Below are 20,731 nucleotides of genomic sequence, written 5' to 3'. Positions count from 1 at the left end.
TGGGCTTCTCACTTCGGTGGTTTCTCTTGTTGTGGAGCATGGGCTCTAGGCGCTCAGCCTTCAGTAGTTTGGCATGCTGGCTCTAGAGCATGGGCTTCAGTAGTTGTGGCACACGGGCTTAGTTGCTCCGTGGCATGTGGGGTCTTCCCGGAGCAGGGCTCAAACCTGTGTCCCCTGCATTGGCAGGCAGATTCTTAACCACTGAACCACCACGGAAGTCCCTTGCATGTAACTTTAAAAATAAATTAATCAAGAGTATGAGAAGATAAGCCACAGACTGAGAGAAGATATTTGCAGAAAACATATCTGATAAAAGACTGTTACCCAATATATGCAGAGAACTCTTAAAACTTAACAGTAAGAAAATGTAGAACTCAGTTTAAAAAACGGGCAAAAGATCTGGACACCTCTCCAAAGAAGATATACAGGTGACAAATAAGAATATGGAAAGATGCCTAGCATCATACATCATTAGGGAATTGCAAATTAAAACGACGAGATACCACTGCACACCTGTTAGAATGTCTAAAATCCAAAACACTGACATCACCAAATGCTGGTGAGGCTGTGGAGCAACACAAAGTCTCATTCATTGCTGGTGGAAATGCAAAATGGTGCAGCCACTTTGGACGGTTTGTTAGTTTTTTACAAAATGAAGTATACTTAAAAAAAATTATTTATTTGGCTGTGCTGGGTCTTAGTTGCGGCATGTGGGATCTAGTTCCCTGACCAGGGATCGAACCCAGGTCCCCTACTGGAAGTGTGGAGTCTTAACCACTGGACCACCAGGGAAGTCCCAAAATGAAGTATACTCTTACCAGAGGATCCAGTAATCGCACTTCTTGGTGTTTAACCAAATTAGTTGAAAGTAAATTCATAGAAAAAGCTTGCATGTGAATGTTTATAGTAACTTCATTACTAATTGCCAAAACTTAGGTAACCAAGATATACTTTATAGGTGAGTGGATAAACAAAGAGTGGTACATCCAGACAATGGAATGTTAGTCAGTGCTAAAAAGAAATGAGCTAAGCTATCGTGGAAAAGACCTGGAGGGACTTTAAATACATACTGCTGTGTGAAACAAGTCAATCTGAATACATTTTTCAAAACCCATAGGATGTACAACACCGAGAGTGAACCCTTATATAAACTTTAGGCTTTGGGTGATAGTGATGTGTTAATATTGGTACACTGATTTTAACTTTCAGTCTGATGCTGAATGTTGTGAGGGAGGGGTACTGTGCGCAGGAACTCTGTGCCTTCTGCTCACTTTTGCTGTGGACCTAGAACTGCTTTAAAAGATAAAAGTGTATAGGAATAAACCTGCCCAAGGAGGTGAACGACTTATATGCTGAGGACTATAAAACTAATAAAGGAAATTGAAGATGATTCAAAGAAATGGAAAGGTATCCCATGCTCTTGGATTGGAAGAATTAATATTGTTAAAATGGCCATACTGCCCAAAGCAATCTACAGATTCAGTGTGATCCCAGTCAAATTACCCATTACATTTTCACAGAACTAGAACAAATAATCCTAAAGTTTATATGGAACCATAAAAGACCCAGAATTGCCAAAGCAATCCTGAGGAAAAAGAACAAAGCAGGAGGGATAACCCTCCCAGACTTCAGAGACTATTACAAAGCTAAAGCAATCAAAACAGCATGGTATTGGCACAAAAACAGATATCTGGATCAATGAAACAGAAAAGACCACTCAGAAACAAACCCACACAACTAAGGTCAACTAATTTTCATCAGAGGAGGCAAGTACATACAATGGGAGAAAGATAGTCTCTACAGCAAGTGGTGTTGGGAAAGTCAGACAGCTGCATGTAAATCAATAAAGTTAGAACACACCCTCACACCATACACAAAAATAAATTCAAAATGGCTTAAAGCCTTAAGTATAAGACATGGCACCGTAAACTCCTAAAAGAGAACATAGGCAAAACATTCTTCGACATAAATTGTATCAGTGTTCTTAGATCAGTCACCCAAGGCTATAGAAATAAAAGCAAAATAAACAAATGTGACCTAATCAAACTTACAAGCTTTTGCACAGCAAAGGAAACAATACAAAACAAAAAGACAACCTGTGGAATGGGAGAAAATATTTGTAAACTATGTGACCGACAAGGGATTAATTTCCAAAATATACAAACAGCTCATACAACTCAACAACAAAAACCCAATCGAAAAATGGGCAGAAAACTTAAATAGACATTTCTCCAAATAAGACATACAGACGGCCAACAGGCACATGAAAAGATGCTCAAAATTGCTAATTATTAGAGAAATGCAAATCAAAACTACCATGAGGTATCACCTCACACTGGTCAGAATGGCCATCATTAAAAAGTCTACAAATAACAAATGCTGGAGAGTGTGGAGAAAAGGGAACCCTTCTACACCATTGGTGGGAATGTAAATTGGTGCAGCCACTATGGAAAATGGTATGGAGGTTCCTCAAAAAACTAAAAATAGAGTTGCCATATGATCCAGCAATCCCACTCCTTGGCATATATCCAGTTAAAATTATAATTCAAAAGGTACATGTACCCTTATGTTCATAGCAACACTATTCACAATAGCCAAGACATGGAAGCAACCTAAATGTCCAACGACAGATGAATGGATAAAGATGATGTGGTACATATATACAGTGGAATGCTACTCAGCCACAAAAAAGAATGAAATAATGCCATTTGCAGCAATATGGATGGACCTAGAGATTATCATATTAAGTGAAGTAAGTCAGAAGGAGAAAGACAAATACCGTATGTTATCGTATGTGGAATCTAAAATATGACACAAATGAACTTATCTGTGAAACAGAAACAGATTCACAGACATAGAGAACAGACTTGTGGTTGCCAGAGGGGGAGGAGGGGAGGGGGAGAGATGGAGTGGGAGTTTGGGGTTAGTAGATGCAAACCATTACATGTAAAATTGATAAACAACGAGGTCCTACAGTATAGCACAGAGAACTAGATTCAATATCTTGTGATAAACCATAATGGAAAAGAATATACAAAAAAATGTATACATATGTGTAACTGAATCACTTTGCTGTACAGCAGAAGTTAACACAATATTGTAAATCAACTGTAATTTTTTAAAGTATATAAAAATATTAAATTTAAATGAAAAGAATGACAAGCTATGGCATTCAGACTTCTTGAGTATATGTTAAATATTTTTCTTGAAGATGAGTGTAAGTAGACTGTTGCTTCAAGGAAAGAAACTTAGTATTTGTTGCCAGTGATAAAAATTGAGTTTTCAAGCAAGAATTAGAGTTTTGGAAAACTTGTGTCTGTGAGGTTGAGTTTCCCAGTAGTTAATAGTTTTTATGATGAGATCAATGCTGATTTTAATAAAAATGATTATTACATGTTTTGTAAGAAGTGGGACAGATGAAATGCCTGATTTTGTGGAACCAGTGTTTTCCAAGTGACGAGTGCATGGTGTTGAAAAACCATGCATGGTTTAAAGTTCCAAAGTGCAAGATAAACCAGTGTATTTTAATATAATAGAGTACAGAAAGCTTATTGATGTGATTTCAGAGGCTGCATTACAGTTAATATTTAATAAACTATCACTTGTCAAGTTTTGTTGGAATATCAAAGAATACCCATCGTTTTCCGAGAAGGCTATTAAAATAAAAATCTTCCTTTTTCCAAATGTATATCTCTGTGGGTCCAGATATTTTTCATGTACTCTAACCTAAATAATAACATATTGCAGCAGATTGAATGCAGAAGCAGACATGAGAATCCAGCTGTTTTCAGTTAAGCTAGACATTAAGGAGATTTGCAAAAATGTAAAAAACAATACCAGTCTCTCATTAGTTGTTTCTGGTGAAGAGAAAATAGTTATTTTAATAGGTTTATCATTATTGTAAATTAAATTAATAAATACTTTGGATTTTTCTGTTTTAATTTCTAATATGGCAAGTATCTATGGATATAAATACAACAATTAACAAAAATTGGGGGGAAATCCTCAATTTTTAAGAGTAGGGCTTCCCTGGTGGCGCAGTGGTTGAGAGTCCGCCTGCCGACGCAGGGGACACGGGTTCGTGCCCTGGTCCGAGAAGATCCCACATGCCGTGGAGCGGCTGGGCCCGTGAGCCATGGCCGCTGGGCCTGCGCGTCCGGAGCCTGTGCTCCACAACGGGAGAGACCACAACAGTGAGAGGCCCACGTACCACAAAACAACAACAACAACAACAAAAAAGAGTAAAGCGGTCCTGAAATAAAAAGTTTTAAGAATTTGCTGCTATAAAGAAACTGTTTCATTGAATTCCCTGGTGGTCCAGTGGTTAGGACTTGGCGCTTTCACTGCTGTGGCCGGGGTTCGATCCCTGGTTGGGGAACTAAGATCTCACAAGCTGCAGGGTGCAGCTAAAAAAAAAAAAGAAACTTTCAGAAGTAAGCCATCCAAGTTACTTTGTCCAGTGGTTCCCAAATTTTGCCACACTAAAGTATCACCTGGGAGCTTTTAAAACTCTGCTGCCCAGTTCATATCTCATACTATTAAATCAGAATGAAGATGAGACCCTTAAAGTCTGGCCTTAGGAACTGCTGACTTCAACTCACACTTGAATCTTTGAATTCCTTCTCTTTAATTTAGGAGGTCACTTTATGATTACTTACCTTATCTAGAAAATGGGGCATGGTTTCTGTTTACTTTCACAAAGGTAGTTCGCTAATCCAGTGAGAATTGGTTTGTCCAGTTTTTATTGGTTTAGACAGTTGATAAATTGCAATGCAGTTTGAAAAGTTTAAGAATGGAAAATCCTCTTTCTATGCTAATGACAAGGGGAAATAAACATATCCAATAACCACTGACTTTATCTCCATTGAAAACGGTTGATGGTACAGGTCCCTTATCCCAGAATCACACTTTTGAAATATTGAGTTGTTACTTTCCAGTTGAGTAGACAGTCAGATTTGTGGTCATATGTACATTAAATATTAAAGTTAGCTTTTGAAATGGCACAGAAAACTGAATGTAAAAGCCCAAATACAGTATCAGGTAACATGTATATTAAACTGGTCGAGTGCAGTATCCACTAAAATGTTTCAGTACCCTTGTACCTAAGTATACAACCAAAGCTGCTTACCCCAAGTTACAAAGAATTATGCAGGTAAATCTGAGGCTGAAAGCAATAAAAGTTGGAAAACTCCTACACTGAGAGTTAAGTAAAGTTGATCTTTAATGTCAGATTTAGTCATCAGCAAGATACAGAATCGTGAACTTTTAAAAACTTATTTAAACAGTTGCCTTCTTGTTTATTCTTTAAAAGATGGAGGGCTACCCTGGTGGCGCAGTGGTAGAGAGTCCGCCTGCCGATGTAGGGGACACGGGTTCGTGTCCTGGTCCGGGAAGATCCCACATGCCGCGGAGCGGCTGGGCCCATAAGCCATGGCCACTGAGCCATGGCTGCTGAGCCTGCGCGTCCGGAGCGTGTGCTCCGCAAGGGGAGAGGCCACAACAGTGAGAGGCCCGCATACCGCAAAAAAAAAAAAAAAGATGGAATGGTCTCAACATAATGTCTCCTGATTTGTTCAGGATTCATATTTATCAGTGATTGGACATTGAAGAGAGAATGTATTGATCACTGTGTTATTGGCCTTTTTCTTTACCACTCGTGTAGATCCCCTCAAAGTTCTTTGGCAGATTAGGTATCAGATCTCTTTTAGGGTAGATTCTTCATCTCAGGACCTAATGGTCTGGTGATAATCTTCAGTAGAGGTTCCCAGGCTGAGGTTCTGACCTAGGGGACCAGGTTTGTGTTAATGAGGGTGGTGATCTTAAAATCTTTTGTTACTTTTAAAAGCCCTTCAGTAATTGTACTTGCTATCCTAACTATTTAATGCATCGGTAGTTTGCTTTCGGTTAGAATTCTTTCCTCTCAGTTTGGGGAAACAAGCTTTCATGTGCTGATCAGAAAGCTCTGATTAGTGGTTGACACGGTAAGAACTGTTATATTTCATAGTTCAACCAGATTCTGGTGCCATAACTACTGTAGCCAGGCACTGTACCCACACTAGACAGATGCTGTATTTGAACTTATTTGGCCATGGATTCTCAGTGGCAGCGGAAATTAAGTCATCATAAGCAGAAGATAGCATAAATAAGAAACTGTGGTCTTCACTGAACGGTTTGTTAACATTAAACCATTTGCTTTCCCCCCTTTTTTTTTTTTTGGCGGAATGCGGGCCTCTCACTGTTGTGGCCACCCCCCCCCCCCCCCGCCCCATTGCGGAGCACAGGCTCTGGATGCGCAGGCTCAGCGGCCATGGCTCACGGGCCCAGCCGCTCCGTGGCACGTGGGATCTTCTCGGACCGGGGCACAAACCCATGTCCCCTGCGTCGGCAGGCGGACTCTCAAGCACTGCGCCACCAGGGAAGCCCTGCTTTCACTTTTGACAAATTAACAGGAAGGAAATACTTTTTTACATTGTGACCTAGTGTACACACATGTACAACCAAAACAAGTTTTACAGAAGCAGTTCTTTCCTTTAAAATGTGTGGTTCAATCTTGTCTGTTCTATTTTTTAAATTATTAAAGTAATACTAGTTGTCAGCCACATTGATTTTAGGAACCACCAATAGGATATGACTTCTGGTTTAAAGGAAAAACATTACTTCAGAGCAATTGATGAACTTTCAGGCCATGGAGGTTTCTTTTCAGATCTACCCTCCTGAATCGTAAAGATATTTTTATTCAATTGTGTGAAGCATTTAGTAAATTCATTTTGGATTGAATTTGTCAAGTTAGTTAAGGTTTAGCAATGTTATTTTCCAATAAAAAATACATTTGACCCTTGACCAATGTGGGTTTGATCTGTGCAGGTCCACTTAGACACAGATAGTTTTCAATAGTAAATACTACAGTACTGCATGGTCCATTTGTTGGTTGAATCAGAAGTTGCGAAGAACCGTGGATATGGAGGGCTGACTATAAGTTATACTCAGGTTAACCCCGCATTGTTCAAGAGTCAACTGTACACATTTCCGCCTGTGTTTTAGTTGCAGATTGGCTGTGATGGTAAAATTTTTCTCATGGAGTCAGAAATGTTTGCTTGGGGAAGATTATTTTGGATTACGTTTGGTTGGGGAAAAGATTATTCAGGATGTGGTGTGCTGAATGAATGAATGTTACTTATTTTTGTTTCTTCTGTCTTTTCCTCCAACCTTCCCCCACCCCACCCTGAATTTAAACTTCTTGAGGCTGAATTGTGCAGTAAGCATCCTGTGTTATATCCCTATTGCTTATGAACAGTTCCTGGTAAACAAGCATAGTAGATTCTCAATATAGTAGTATTCTCACATTGCTTTCTTGATGAGCTCTTCTGTTCTGATGAACTGTCAGTCTTGAGGACAGACTTTATGTGTGTCTCTGTCTTTAGCCTGTCAAGTAGTTAGTGCTCATTGATTACTTCTTGAAATGAATTACATTTCTTGTTATGCTTCCCCATGTCACAGGGTTTTTTCAACAAATTCAACAGTTCGTAAGTATGTATTCATAGCTAGTAACTAGTAACTGCCTCAGTGAATTTGGTGGTGCCTGCTCATTATTAATAACTTTTGCTATATAATTTTCAATTTAAGTCTTACATCTCATAAATCTCTTTCTGTTCATTCTGCTATTGTTGCTCTAATTTTTGAGCTTGTGTTACTACTAGTATAGAGCTTTTATTACTTTAATTAGAAGTTAGGTTCAATAAAATGAGTTATTGTTTAGCACAATTCTACAATGTGAAACTTGTAATGACTTTTCTTTAAGAAAAGCATTTGTGGTTCACTGGTCAGAATGGCCATCATCAAAAAATCTACAGACAGTAAATGCTGGAGAGGGTGTGGAGAAAAGGGAACCCTCTTGCACTGTTGGTGGGAATGTAAATTGATACAGCCACTATAGAGAACAGTATGGAGGTTCCTTAAAAAACTAAAAATAGAACTACCATATGACCCAGCAATCCCACTACTGGGCGTATACCCTGAGAAAACCATAATTCAAAAAGAGTCATGTACCAAAATGTTGATTGCAGCTCTATTTACAATAGCCAAGAAATGGAAACAACCTAAGTGTCCATCATCGGGTGAATGGATAAAGAACATGTGGCACATATATACAATGGAATATTACTCAGCCATAAAAAGAAACGAAACTGAGTTATTTGTAGTGAGGTGGATGGACCTAGAGTCTGTCATACAGAGTGAAGTAAGTCAGAAAGAGAAAAACAAATAGCGTATGCTAACACGTATATATGGAATCTAAGAAAAAAAAAAAGGTCATGAAGCACCTAGGGGCAAGATGGGAATAAAGACACAGACCTACTAGGGAATGGACTTGAGGATATGGGGAGGGGGAAGGGTAAGCTGGGACAAAGTGAGAGAGTGGCATGGACATATATACACTACCAAAGGTAAAATAGATAGCTAGTGGGAAGCAGCCACATAGCACAGGGAGATCAGCTCGGTGCTTTGTGACCACCTAGAGGGGTGGGATAGGGAGGGTGGGAGGCAGGGAGATGCAAGAGGGAAGAGATATGGGAACATATGTATATATATAACTGATTCACTTTGTTATAAAGCAGAAACTAACCATTGTAAAGCAATTATACTCCAATAAAGATGTTAAAAAAGATATCTTTGTAAATAATGACTATCAATATTTTAAATATATCAATTCTTCCCAAGGTGATCTAGAGATTTGCTGTAATGGCAATTCATATATAAAAGTTGTCTGTTTATTTGGTAGAACATGACAATCATGTTATTAATCATAAAATTAATATGTAAAAAAAAGGAAAACGGAGGAACAATAACAAAAAACAAATACATGAGACATGTAGAAAACCAAAGGTAAAGTGTTAAACATAAATAAATCCTACAATATCAACAATAAAAACTACATGTAATGAATTAAACAATACAATCAAAAGTCATATATTGTCAAACTGGGTTTAAAAAAATGTTTTCTGTAGGAGACACTCCTTGGATTCAAAGGTCTAATGTGTACAAAGTAAAAGGATGAAAAAATATACATCATGCATATAGCAACCATAAGCATGCTGAAGTGGCTATACTAATACCAGAAAAAATAGACTTTAAAACAAACAAAAAATTACTAGATAAGAAAAGGGACATTTTATGATAAAAAAGGGAAGATACAAAAATTATTAACATATGTGTCCTGAATAAGATAAAACCAAAATACATGAAGAAGAAAATAGCAAAATACACAAAGAATTGAAGGAAGACATAGATAATTCCACAACATTAGGTAAAGGCTGCAGTACTCCACGGTCAATAATGGATAGAACAATTTGGTAGAAGATCAACAAGGATATAGAAGACTTGGACAACACTCTGAATTATCAAGACCTAATAAATGTCTACAGAACACTCAACCGAACAGTAAAATACGCATCCTTCTCAACTACATGTGAAACGTTTTCCAGCATAGATGACATGCTAGGCTAAAAGACAAGAGATTGAAACCCACATACATTGCTGGTGGGAATGTAAAATGGGTGGCCACTTTGCAGAACAGCTTGACAGTTCCTCCAAATGTTAAACATAGAGTTACTGTATGACCCAGCAGTTCCACTACTAAATATATACCTAACAGAAATAAAAACTTATGTTTGCACAAAAGCTTGTACGTGAATGTTCACAGAAGCATGTTTATACAAACAAAAGTTGGAAAAAACATGTCAATCTGTTAAATGAATAAACAAAATGTGGAATATCCGTACAATAGAATAGCATTCAGCTATAAAAAGGAATGAAATATTGATCCATGTTACAACATGGATGAACCATGAAAGCATTATGTAAAGTAAAAGCAGCCACTCACAAAAGATCACGTATTGTATGGTCCCATTTATATGAAATGCCCAGAAGAGCAAATCTGTAGAGGCAGAAAGTAGATTGGTGATTGCCTAGGACTGAGAGGGTTGAGGAGAATGAAAAAGCATTGTAAATGTGTAATGGGTTTTTTTGTGGGGGGACAGAAATCTAAAATTGGATGTTGTGATGGTTACACAAGTCTTTTAGTGGTTACACTAAGAACCACTGAATTGTATACATTAAAGCGTTGAAATTATGGTATGTAAATTACATCCCAATAAAGCTGTTAAAAAAAAAAGCATTTGTGGTTTTTTCCCTATCTTCATTTATAACCTTGGTAGTATCACATGACTAAGATTATAAAAGGTTATTTTGTAATAGTTGGGACAAGAAGCAGAATTATAATGCTTGTATGGATTTGCATACACAAACGCGTCTGGGTATTCCAGTTTGTTCAACAGACTGGTCAGTACATTGGCTAAAAGAATAATACATTTCATGCAAAATAATATCTTTGAGCAAAAAGGATCTTTGAAGTTATCTACATTAGACTTGTTGTCCAGGTTGAGAAAACAGATGCAGAGAAGTGGCATGACCTGCCTAATTTTGGAGAGTAGTTTTAAGCTTGAAGGCTAAGAATATGCTGCAGACTTTTGTGACTTCAGAGGAGTCTTTGTATTTGCGAAAAATAGAGATGGGGACCAAAAAACACAAAGTATGAAATCTATGAACTTAGAAGTGATATTCAGTGAATTACGACAATATGTTGTACCCTGTGCTAGGTGTAATAAAAAGTAGGCATTTGATAAAATTGTGCTGATTTCTTTAAACATTGAAGGTTTGTGTGTATGAGAAAGACATGATGAATTCAATGTTTCAGGTGATTTTTTTTCCTTAGCAATTTGGTTCTATTGTTAGTATGTGTTTAATAATCATATGCAAATTACTTATGCTCATTCTGCCTCAGTTTCTGTGTTGCCTACAGCCCCCTTCTCCCCACCCCATCCCCTCTTATATCCCTCCCTTCCGCTCTACCCCAGATATGAGATGAATATGCTTTGGGGACAACCCTGCCTTCTGGTTTAAATTGTTCTCTTCTGTTAGTGTAGCTCAAGTGTGAGTACTTCAGTGAGTAGAAATTACAGTAATTATTTTTATGAAAGATAAAGCTCTTATTTCTTTTTCTGTATTTGGTTATATATATAGTTCCTTGAAGTATAGTCCTGAGTGAAGCCTGAAAAGGATAGTTTTAATGATTTGATTGATGGTTTTTCTATCTGGGTCATTCATTTTTCAACTTCATGTTTCAAATTTTCTGCTGTTTCAGTCATTGAAAGCTGCTATATCATTATTGCTGAAATCTTTTGGCAACCCAGAGGAAGATTTGAAGGAGAGTCAGGAGGTCCAGGTATTTTGCTCTGCGTCTGCCTCTGTGTTAGTCTGCTAGGGTTGCCATGACAAAGTGCCACAGACTGTGTGGCTTAAACAACAGAAATTAATTTTCTCAGTTTTGGAAGTTAGAAGTCTGAGATTAAGGTGTGAGCAGGGGGTTGGTTTCTTCTGAGACCTCTCTTCTTGGCTTGTAGATGGCTTTCGTCTTCCATGTTTTCACATGGCCTTCCTTCTGTGCATGCCTGTGTCCTAATATCCTTCTCTTATTGGGATGCCAGTCACAAGGGTTAGGGCTTTATCGCCAAGTGCAGTCACATTCTGAGGTACTGGAAGTTAGGACCAATGTACGACTTTTTTGGGGGACACAGTTGAGCTCATAACAGCCACTAAGAGGCTCTGTTTTGACTTTGGGCAAATTACAGTGGTTTGCAGAAGTGAAGCTGAAGTGTGTAAGGCGTTTATGAAGACTGGTTACTGTATTGTTAGGAGCTTTTCTTGTTTTATTTTAGGGCTGGATTTTGATTTAGAATATAATTTTTTTTTCGTTTTCTTCATGCCGGACCTTTCTAATTTTTTTTTTTTTTTTTGGCTGTGTTGGGTCTTTGTTGCTGTGCGCGGGCTTTCTCTAGTTGCGGCGAGCGGGCGCTACTCTTCGTTGTGGCGCGCAGGCTTGTTGCGGAGCACGGGCTCTAGGCGCGCTGGCTTCCGTAGTTGCAGCACTCAGGCTTAGTAGTTGTGGCTTGCGGGCTCTAGGGCACAAGCTCAGTAGTTGTGGCGCATGGGCTTAGTTGCTCCACGGCATGTGGACTGCGCCACCAGGGAGGTAAGTCCCCATGCCGGACCTTTATTTCTAGAACACAAGTGGTACTTGACCATTCAAGGAAAAGTTAAAGGCCTTTTTTACAGAACAAGTTTTGCTCAACAGATCTGTAAATGGAAAGGTCTTAAATGAAGGAGTAATATTTTTTCTAGCTTTAACATGTGAATTATTCAAGAGTGTTAGTAATAACACATTGGTTGTTTTGTATTTGACTTCAGTCATTTTCCTCATATTTGTACAGTAGATCCTTGGTTTGGCTCTTGGTTAGTGCTTTACATCCAGGTACCCGTCACCCAGCTTTAATACCATCAGCTTTCTGATAATGTTTCATCTACTCTCCATATAAAAGTTTTTCCAGCAGTTTAAACCCCCCATTCTTTAACTGAGGTAAAAGTCATATAACATGAAATTCACTGTCTTAACCATTTTAAAGTGTGTAATTCAGCACCACTTAGTATATTCACAGTGTCGTGCAGCCACCATCTCTGCCTGGTTCCAAATATTTTCATCGTCCCCAAAGGAAACCCCATTCCCATTAAGCAGTCATTGCCCATTCTGCCCTTCCCCTGCCCCTGGCAACCACTAATATGCTTTCTGTCACTATGTATTAGCCTGTTCTGGATTTGGGTATAAATGAAATCATACAATATGTGACCTTTTACGTCTGGCTTCTTTCACTTGGGTAGTGTTTTTGAGATTCATTCATGTTGTAGCATGTGTCAGCACTTCATTCCCTTGTTTTTTTGGCTGAATAATTTTTAAGCCTCTTTTGATATGTGTAAAAATCTTTATTCTCATTTGATATCAATAATATTAGAAACTAGAATATTAGGATAATTTTATTCTAATAAAATTAGAAATTTGATGATTATAAAGTGAAAAAAATAGTAATTTTAAAATATACTTTTCAAAGCTGCATCCTTTTAGAATTACTGGAGTAGACATCTGAATTAAAGCCGTTAATTGAAATCTGCATGCTGAAACTTGGTTGGATTTATGGGATAGCTGAATAAACAGATTCCTTCACCAACCTTATTGAGGCAAATGCATTCTAATTTAATATACACACAGCCTGAGAATGTGTCTCATCTCATTACAGATGAACATTTGTCAGGGGTCTTCTGGGATTGCTCCAGAGTAGTGGGAGTAATATGTATTAGATGCACGTTTAATTGCACTGTTTACTTTTGGTGTCTTGGGAGTCAGGACTTATCTCTGCACCCCCACCCCCACCCCTACCCCCACCCCTACCCCTCCTCCTGCCCCATTTCCTTTCTGTTATCATTATTAAATGGTTTCAGGAGATACTAAAGGGACAAGGGTGAATTAGCTAGTACTAAGAATATTTTCATCCAGAGGAAATCACAGATTTATTTTCAGGTCCTTTATTTAGTGTCTTTTTTTTTTTTTTTTTTTTTTGCGGTACGCGGACCTCTCACTGTTGGGGCCTCTCCCGTTGCGGAGCACAGGCTCCGCAGCCATGGCTCACGGGCCTAGCCGCTCCGCGGCACGTGGGATCTTCCCGGACCGGGGCACGAACCCGTGTTCCCTGCATCGGCAGGCGGACTCTCAACCACTGTGCCACCAGGGAAGCCCTATTTAGTGTCTTGAATGAAGAAAGGCAAATGTAAGAATATAGAAAAATAATGGAGAGTCTAATCATTCCTCATTTTCAAACAAAATTACCAAAATGGTTATAACACCCTTTATGTGTTTTTTCATGGTCTGATTTTTTTTTTCATGGTCTGATTTTTAAAATATGCTTGAAAATGTGGTTTTAAATCATGCATATTTGTATTATTGGAATGTAAGTTTAATTGGAGAACACTAAAGTTGAAAAACTGTAAGCTCTTAACATTTTTTTCTTCAGATGTTAGCTTAATATTGCCTTATAAATATGTAAATCCACATATTGAGAAATAAGTTTCTGTGGTAGTTACTTTGAGCCTGAAATTAGATATACATACTTTTAGCATTCATATGAAGTAAGATAGTTTATTCCACTTTTTACACTAGTCCTAGGAAATTTAAAAGGACAAAATGTCAGGTTTTAAAATTTTTTAGTGACTCTTGTATAAAATGGGGGTCTTACGATAAACTTAAAATGACGTGTTTTACTATCAAACATCTAATGAAAACTTCATTTTAAAAATGTGAACGGTTCTCAGTGATTTTACCTTCCTTACCCTCCACAATTTACCCACCCCACACGTGCACAACACAATTGCCCCAAGCTGTTATAAACAGTGATTTTTCCTTCCATCAGGCTAAATTTTACAGCAAATACTTATTCGCATTTATTCTGTGAATTGACCTTTTTCAAATATGTAACTGGTCTCTGCCATTAAATTTAATAGTTCATTTTGGAAATAGGTTGACTAAAAGCTAAAAATGGTGCATATTAGGAAAAGGAAGAGAAGTGTAAAAAAATGTTCACTTAAAAATATTTTCAGGCAGTGTTATAGTGCTGATATATTTGTAGTGACAGTACTTTTTCCTTACCCTAGTGTCCTAGAAGGAGAACATCACCATGGCTACAGAAATTGGTTCTCCTCCTCGTTTTTTCCATATGCCAAGGTTCCAACACCAGGCACCTCGACAGCTATTTTATAAGCGACCTGATTTTGCACAGCAGCAAGCAATGCAACAGCTTACCTTTGATGGAAAACGAATGAGAAAAGCAGTAAACCGAAAAACCATAGACTATAATCCATCTGTAATTAAGTATTTGGAGGTAAGTATAGTTAATGTACTTCAGATGACCAAACTTTGGTTTCTTAAAAAGAAGAAAGTTTTTATAATGCAGGGTAATAAGTATACCTGTGTTTTTTGAATTAGTAGGATGAAGTAGAATTTCAAATGAGGCCAATCACCTCAATAAAAAAAGAGTACTTTTTTTTTACTCTTTGCATGCATGAATAATCTCAAAAATTATTAGACTCCAACTTAAAAATAGGTTTTGTTCTAAAGGTTCACACTGTATTTCAGAAGAGGGTACTTTTGTCCAACTAGGCCAACTTTAAAACACTTGTTAAACCCACAGTGTATATGAAATGTTAAGAGACTACCAACATAAGAATATTTGTATTAGAACATGTGTTCAGAATAGTGACTTGCATGTCCAAGACACTGGCATCAGAACACGACTCTCCAAACCCCTCAGGGAAAAGGGCTCTATTTACTTGGAGGGTTGAGCACCTACTACAGCTATTTTATAAGCGACCTGACATGGCAAATAACGGCAGAGTAGGGGTCTGCCTAAACCTGTGTCAGCTTGGCTTATCTCCCCTTTGACTTCTTTATTTACTTGTCTTAACCTTTCTTGTCTTAAGCCTCTGTGATTTGCTTTTTTCATTGCTAACTCCACGTTAATCAGGTTTTGGTCTGCTCTGCCTCCTGTGAAGAAAATCTGTCTGCTTTTCATTACCTGAGACAAGTTGTTAAAAGACCTATATGCATATTGGGCATAATTAGTATGTTGCAGGCACATAGCAAAAATATTCATTCAGAGGTAAAGACAGATTTAGGCTTTTTCAGGTGTTTCAGTTGGAAAACTAGCCTAGGAAAGTTTGGGAGGAATTAAGAAAACCAACACCAAGATAAGAGGAATTGTTTTGTGCTGAGGATTTTGAAGGAATTGGGAACGTCTGTCTACCCCTTGACCTTTTTCCTTTTGCTAAGGTATGGTCAGTGAGAATGTGTTGGGGTCAGCAGCATCTTGGATGATTGGTTGGGCATAATATGAGTAAAGAAAGGAGGGAAATTCTAAGCAGTGTCAGTGTGATAAGAGGGGAAATCTCTTAAGATACCCACTATTATCTGTTTTAGAACATAATGAAAAAGTTTTAGTCTTCTTTTTTCCCCATTTAACGACAGCTTGCATTTTGTAAATATTTACTTATGTTTCAGATTGAGTATAATTAGACAATATATTGATTGATTGATTAATTTATTTTTAACAGAATAGAATATGGCAAAGAGACCAGAGAGATATGCGGGCAATTCAGCCTGATGCAGGTTATTATAATGATGTAAGTATAAGATATGTCATGCTAGCTTAATAGAAACCTCTTTGCTTGGACATTTGAACTATGGGATCTCTAATTCAAACATGGACTTTTCTTTTTACATTTTTATAATTAAAACATTCCTAAAGGGATAATATAACATATCTGTGTAAACCATGGGTTTTTTTTTTTTTAAATCTCAATTTAAATTTTCCTTTTAATCTGGTAACGGATGAACTTTTGATTTGGGGTTTAAAGCAGTGTCCAGCAAAAGATTGCACTGCCTCAGAGTCTCTGTAACAAGAAAGTTAATTTTAAACTTGGCTTGTTATGAATGTGTTTAATTGTGTTGACTTTGAGAAGTAATTGGGGGAAATCTGGCACTTGATTTTATTGTTTATTTAGTAATTATGGGCATTTAACTTTCCTGTATCTCCTTTTTCTTCATTTAATTACTATAGACTAATTGTAATCTATTATAATAGTGTTTTGAAAGTCCTATATGGTCCTGAATTTGTCTTTAAATGTTGAAGTAATTACCTTGTCATGTCCCTGGTTTATGTCCTGTTTGTGATCTTTAAACCCCTTTTTTTTTTTTTTTTTTTTTTTTGTAGCTGGTTCCACCTATTGGGATGTTGAATAATCCTATGAATGCAGTAACAACAAAGTTTGTTCGAACATCAACAAATAAAGTAAAGTGTCCAGTATTTGTTGTTAGGGTAAGTATTTGATATTTTTTGGATAAATTAACTCTGAGTTAGCCTGCAAATATATTTGCAAAGAAAATTAAACATTATTTTAAATGTATATCTGGGATAAAAATCAGTGTATTGCTTGTATTTTTATTTTGAAATATCCAATCATTTATCCACTATATCCACATTTAGTAAGGTAGTACTTTTGGATTGCTTTTCTTCATGTTGCAATTTCCATAGAATTCTCTCTGAGCTGGCCATGGATATATATATATATTGCAGCAGGTGTCTGACTTGCTCTTGAATAGGATTGTTTTGTTACTGTTTAGAGAGCAGCATCTCAAGGCGAATGAAAACTCTTAGGGTTACTAGGAAGGAAAACACCTAAGAAGAGCTGAAGACCAATGGTAGACCATAATTGTCAGCTCCATGAAGGTACATTGTAGGTACTCTATACATTTTCACTAGAATTTTTAAAATATAATTTAAAAATAAATAATATATTAACATGGTTCAAATTATTAAAATTTGAAGGGGTTTGCAATAAAAAAGTCTTCCCATCTCTGTCTCCCAGGCTTCCTGTTAATATTTCCATAGATAATGGTATAATCATTTTTTTGTGGTCTGCTAGTAAGAATGCACTTGCTGGTTAGCAGTATATCAAGTCCAGAAATGTAGGAAAGTTAATAGTCAAAGTGGAGCAAATAAGAATTGAAAAAAATAATGGGACAGAGAAAAAACAGTCATGGCAAACATTGTGGCAAATGAGCAAAATAAGCAGGTCTTCTTATTAGGGAGTTGTTGTGATAGACAGCCGGGAGAACTGAGAGGGGCTGGAAGAGACTCTGGCTTGAGTTCCATACAAATGTGGTAGTCAGTCTTAGGCCTCCTGTTTGCTTCAGAGGCCTATTAGAGTAGAAACCATTAGTAAAGAAACATTATTTGAATGGCTTTTATATTAGGAGAGCCAACCAGTATGTAGTGTAATTTTGCTTGCCAGGGAATTTGGGAAAAGGAGTATGATGGCAGCTAATTTTAATATCTTGTTAGCATAACACAAAACCTTTTTGGAATGAATAAAATCTAAGCATTCTGTGTCCTGTATCTTATTAGAAGGGTAAATTTCTCATTTGGGAATCAAGCTATAAGGTCTTAAGAAATTTGCACGTAGTAGAGGTAAGTCCAAATTACAAGGTATTAAAGACATAAAGACTGTGGGTCCTGTGTCAGCAGTTTGATTGCTTGTAGTGTCTACTGGGTTGTAGTGTCTACAAAGCAGATAACAGAAACTAGGAAAGTAGGAGGATTTTATTAATAAAAATCAAAATCATGATCTGCAGGTAAACAGTAAAAGGCTGGCTTGTCATATATATCTGTGAAATTTACCAAACAGACTTCATTTCGTGTATCTCACCCTATAAACACACTTGTAGTTTTCAACTCTGTGTCACACTTTTTACTAATAGGATTCTTATATTGATATTTCATGTATTTACATCTAAGGAAAATGAACGTGTAATCTATCATAGAAACTGGAAAATAAAAGTAAGAAAAAATATGTTGCATTTTGAGTTGATAAGCATATATCACAGATTCCCTTCAGTGTGCAAATTGTGACATTGAAATATTGGGGTACTGTTAGTCATGCCTCTGTTGTATTACATTTTTTTGGAGACTAGATTAGCATAAGACCTGTCACTGCCTAATACTGTGAACGAAGAACTTAAAAAAATATATATACATGTATATAGTATATATTGTACGTTTAGTTTCCAGGAAAAGTTTGATAGCTTTGATGTCCTTAAATTGGTATGTAATACTGTTTTTTCACAAGACACTGGTAACATTTTTGCCTGAATTGGTTCACTAACAGCTGTAATAAACCATATCCTTTATACATTTAGTCTTTGAATTTTTCTGGTGACTGACCATCTTATTTATGTTGGTCTGCCATGTATTCTAGAAAAATTAAGTCTTTGCGTATTTTGTTTTGAAATGCTCTTTAGAGTGCCTAGGTGTGTGTAACTTAACAGGTATTTAAAATGAACTTATTGGGGCTTCCCTGGTGGCGCAGTGGTTGAGAGTCCGCCTGCCGATGCAGGGGACACGGGTTCGTGCCCTGGTCCGGTTAGATCCCACATGCCGCAGAGCGGCTGGGCCCGTGAGCCACGGCCGCTGAGCCTGCGCATCGGGAGCCTGTGCTCTGCAACGGGAGAGGCCACAACAGTGAGAGGCCCACGTACTGCAAAAAAAAAAAAAAAAAAAAAAAAAAAAGCACTTATTAATTTAATTAATGAGCTAAAGTGCTAGAGCTTTCCTTGCACTGTGTTAATACAAGTTCTTTTCTGACAAAGTACTTGCTTATAAATCTGAGCTATAGTCTTAAGTGAAAGTCAGTATTGTCCACTTAATGTCAATTATTGGATATTTTATAAATAAAGACTTTCTAAGTGTTTTAAAAATTAAGGTTGAGGATTCGTGACCTTGTATAATGTCTTTTTTTTTTTCCCCAGTGGACTCCAGAAGGAAGACGGTTAGTCACTGGAGCCTCTAGTGGAGAGTTCACCTTGTGGAATGGACTCACTTTCAATTTTGAAACAATATTACAGGTAACAATAATCATCAGATGGTAGCATCATCCTTTGTTACTGTAAAGAACTTGATATATAGTTACTTTCTTGGCATTTTAAACTTATAATTGCACAGCTTATTGTTATGAGTTAATATATGCTCCTGTAAAGGCTTCCATCATACATTCTTTTATATAATGTTTACAAATGTTTTGTGTTTTCACAGGCTCACGATAGCCCAGTAAGAGCCATGACTTGGTCACATAATGACATGTGGATGTTGACAGCGGACCACGGAGGATATGTGAAATATTGGCAGTCGAACATGAACAACGTCAAGATGTTCCAGGCACATAAGGAGGCGATTAGAGAGGCCAGGTTTATACACAATATACCATTTTCTGTAGTCCCTATTGTCATGGTTAAATTATTCTCTAAGTGTATTCTGGGTGCAGAGATGCATGGGCTCTGTCAGATTCTGGGAAACTTTCTGCACCCTATAAACACAATATTTTTCTTTGTTTTCACACATTCACCATTTTGCTGGCACTTTTCTGAAGTAGTGTTGTCCCGGTATCAGCCTTTGCAATATGTTAGAGATGTATTGTCTGCCGCATTTTGCACTGGTTTTCTCTTTTCGTTTATGGTTAATAATGTGTATAAGTTATTCATTTTTATTACCTACTATGTAAGACAAGAATATTTCATTCCAAATAAAGAATTCAGTCTTTAATTATACAACTGAATAAAATCTAAAGCCTACAGAAAACACCTTCAGAGTTCACACAAAATACAAGATAAAAAAGGCTTAAGTGAAGACCCTGGTTGGCTTGGTTATGCCACGACTTCAAAAGGAAAGTATAGGACTAAAAACTCTCACAAGTAACTCTGGATGTGGCAAACATTAATGGATTAATGAGTGGGTTCTTTCAAGCTTTGAAACTGTAAGCAGACCAATGTCAAGAAGACTTTCCTTCTGATTCACTGTTGATAACATCAGTAATGCAAATGTATCATAAGTGGGAGTTTAAAATATTTTCAGTGAGTTGTATATTTTTACATATCAGTGAGATATGTATAGTAGAAATGGAAAAAAAAAGTTTCAAAAACAAGCCTGAAGAATTGCTGCAGCCTCAAGAATAAAGAAAGCTAAGCAGCATTCTTGACCGTTGTGCCACCCACGTGTGGGAGGAGGTTGACATCTTTATAGAAACATCATCCACTGCAGTCACTTGTTTCTACTTTCAGAATCTTAACAAAAGTTATTGGATAAACACGCTTCTGCAAAGACTTTGCCTTATTGTCCTGACCATACATTGAGTTTTCGCAGTTGGTCCTTTCTTAGGCAAAGGGTTCAGAAGTTCAGGGGAGTTCTTA

The 20,731-nt window shown here is 37.2% G+C and overlaps 1 protein-coding gene across 16 annotated transcripts in view; it reads left to right on the top strand.

Annotated features, from left to right (window-relative positions):
• WDR33 (WD repeat domain 33) overlaps nt 1-20,731 on the top strand; it is a 103,930-nt gene that overhangs the window by 27,579 nt on the left and 55,620 nt on the right. For all 16 annotated transcript variants that reach the window (XR_009541204.1, XM_060153087.1, XM_060153085.1 and 13 more), the window contains exons 2-6: nt 14,590-14,816; nt 16,045-16,113; nt 16,704-16,808; nt 19,298-19,393; nt 19,581-19,732. Coding sequence is in view for 15 of the 16 variants with exons in the window: in XM_060153087.1 (XP_060009070.1) it covers nt 14,613-14,816; nt 16,045-16,113; nt 16,704-16,808; nt 19,298-19,393; nt 19,581-19,732 (626 nt within the window). In the remaining variant the exon portion in view is untranslated. The remainder of the gene's footprint in view (nt 1-14,589; nt 14,817-16,044; nt 16,114-16,703; nt 16,809-19,297; nt 19,394-19,580; nt 19,733-20,731) is intronic.

Source organism: Lagenorhynchus albirostris, chromosome 6 (assembly GCF_949774975.1).
Source record: "Lagenorhynchus albirostris chromosome 6, mLagAlb1.1, whole genome shotgun sequence".
Lineage (NCBI taxonomy): Eukaryota > Metazoa > Chordata > Mammalia > Artiodactyla > Delphinidae > Lagenorhynchus > Lagenorhynchus albirostris.
The sequence above is the reverse complement of the archived record's forward strand: the minus strand, read 5'-3'. Positions and strand labels throughout refer to the sequence as shown.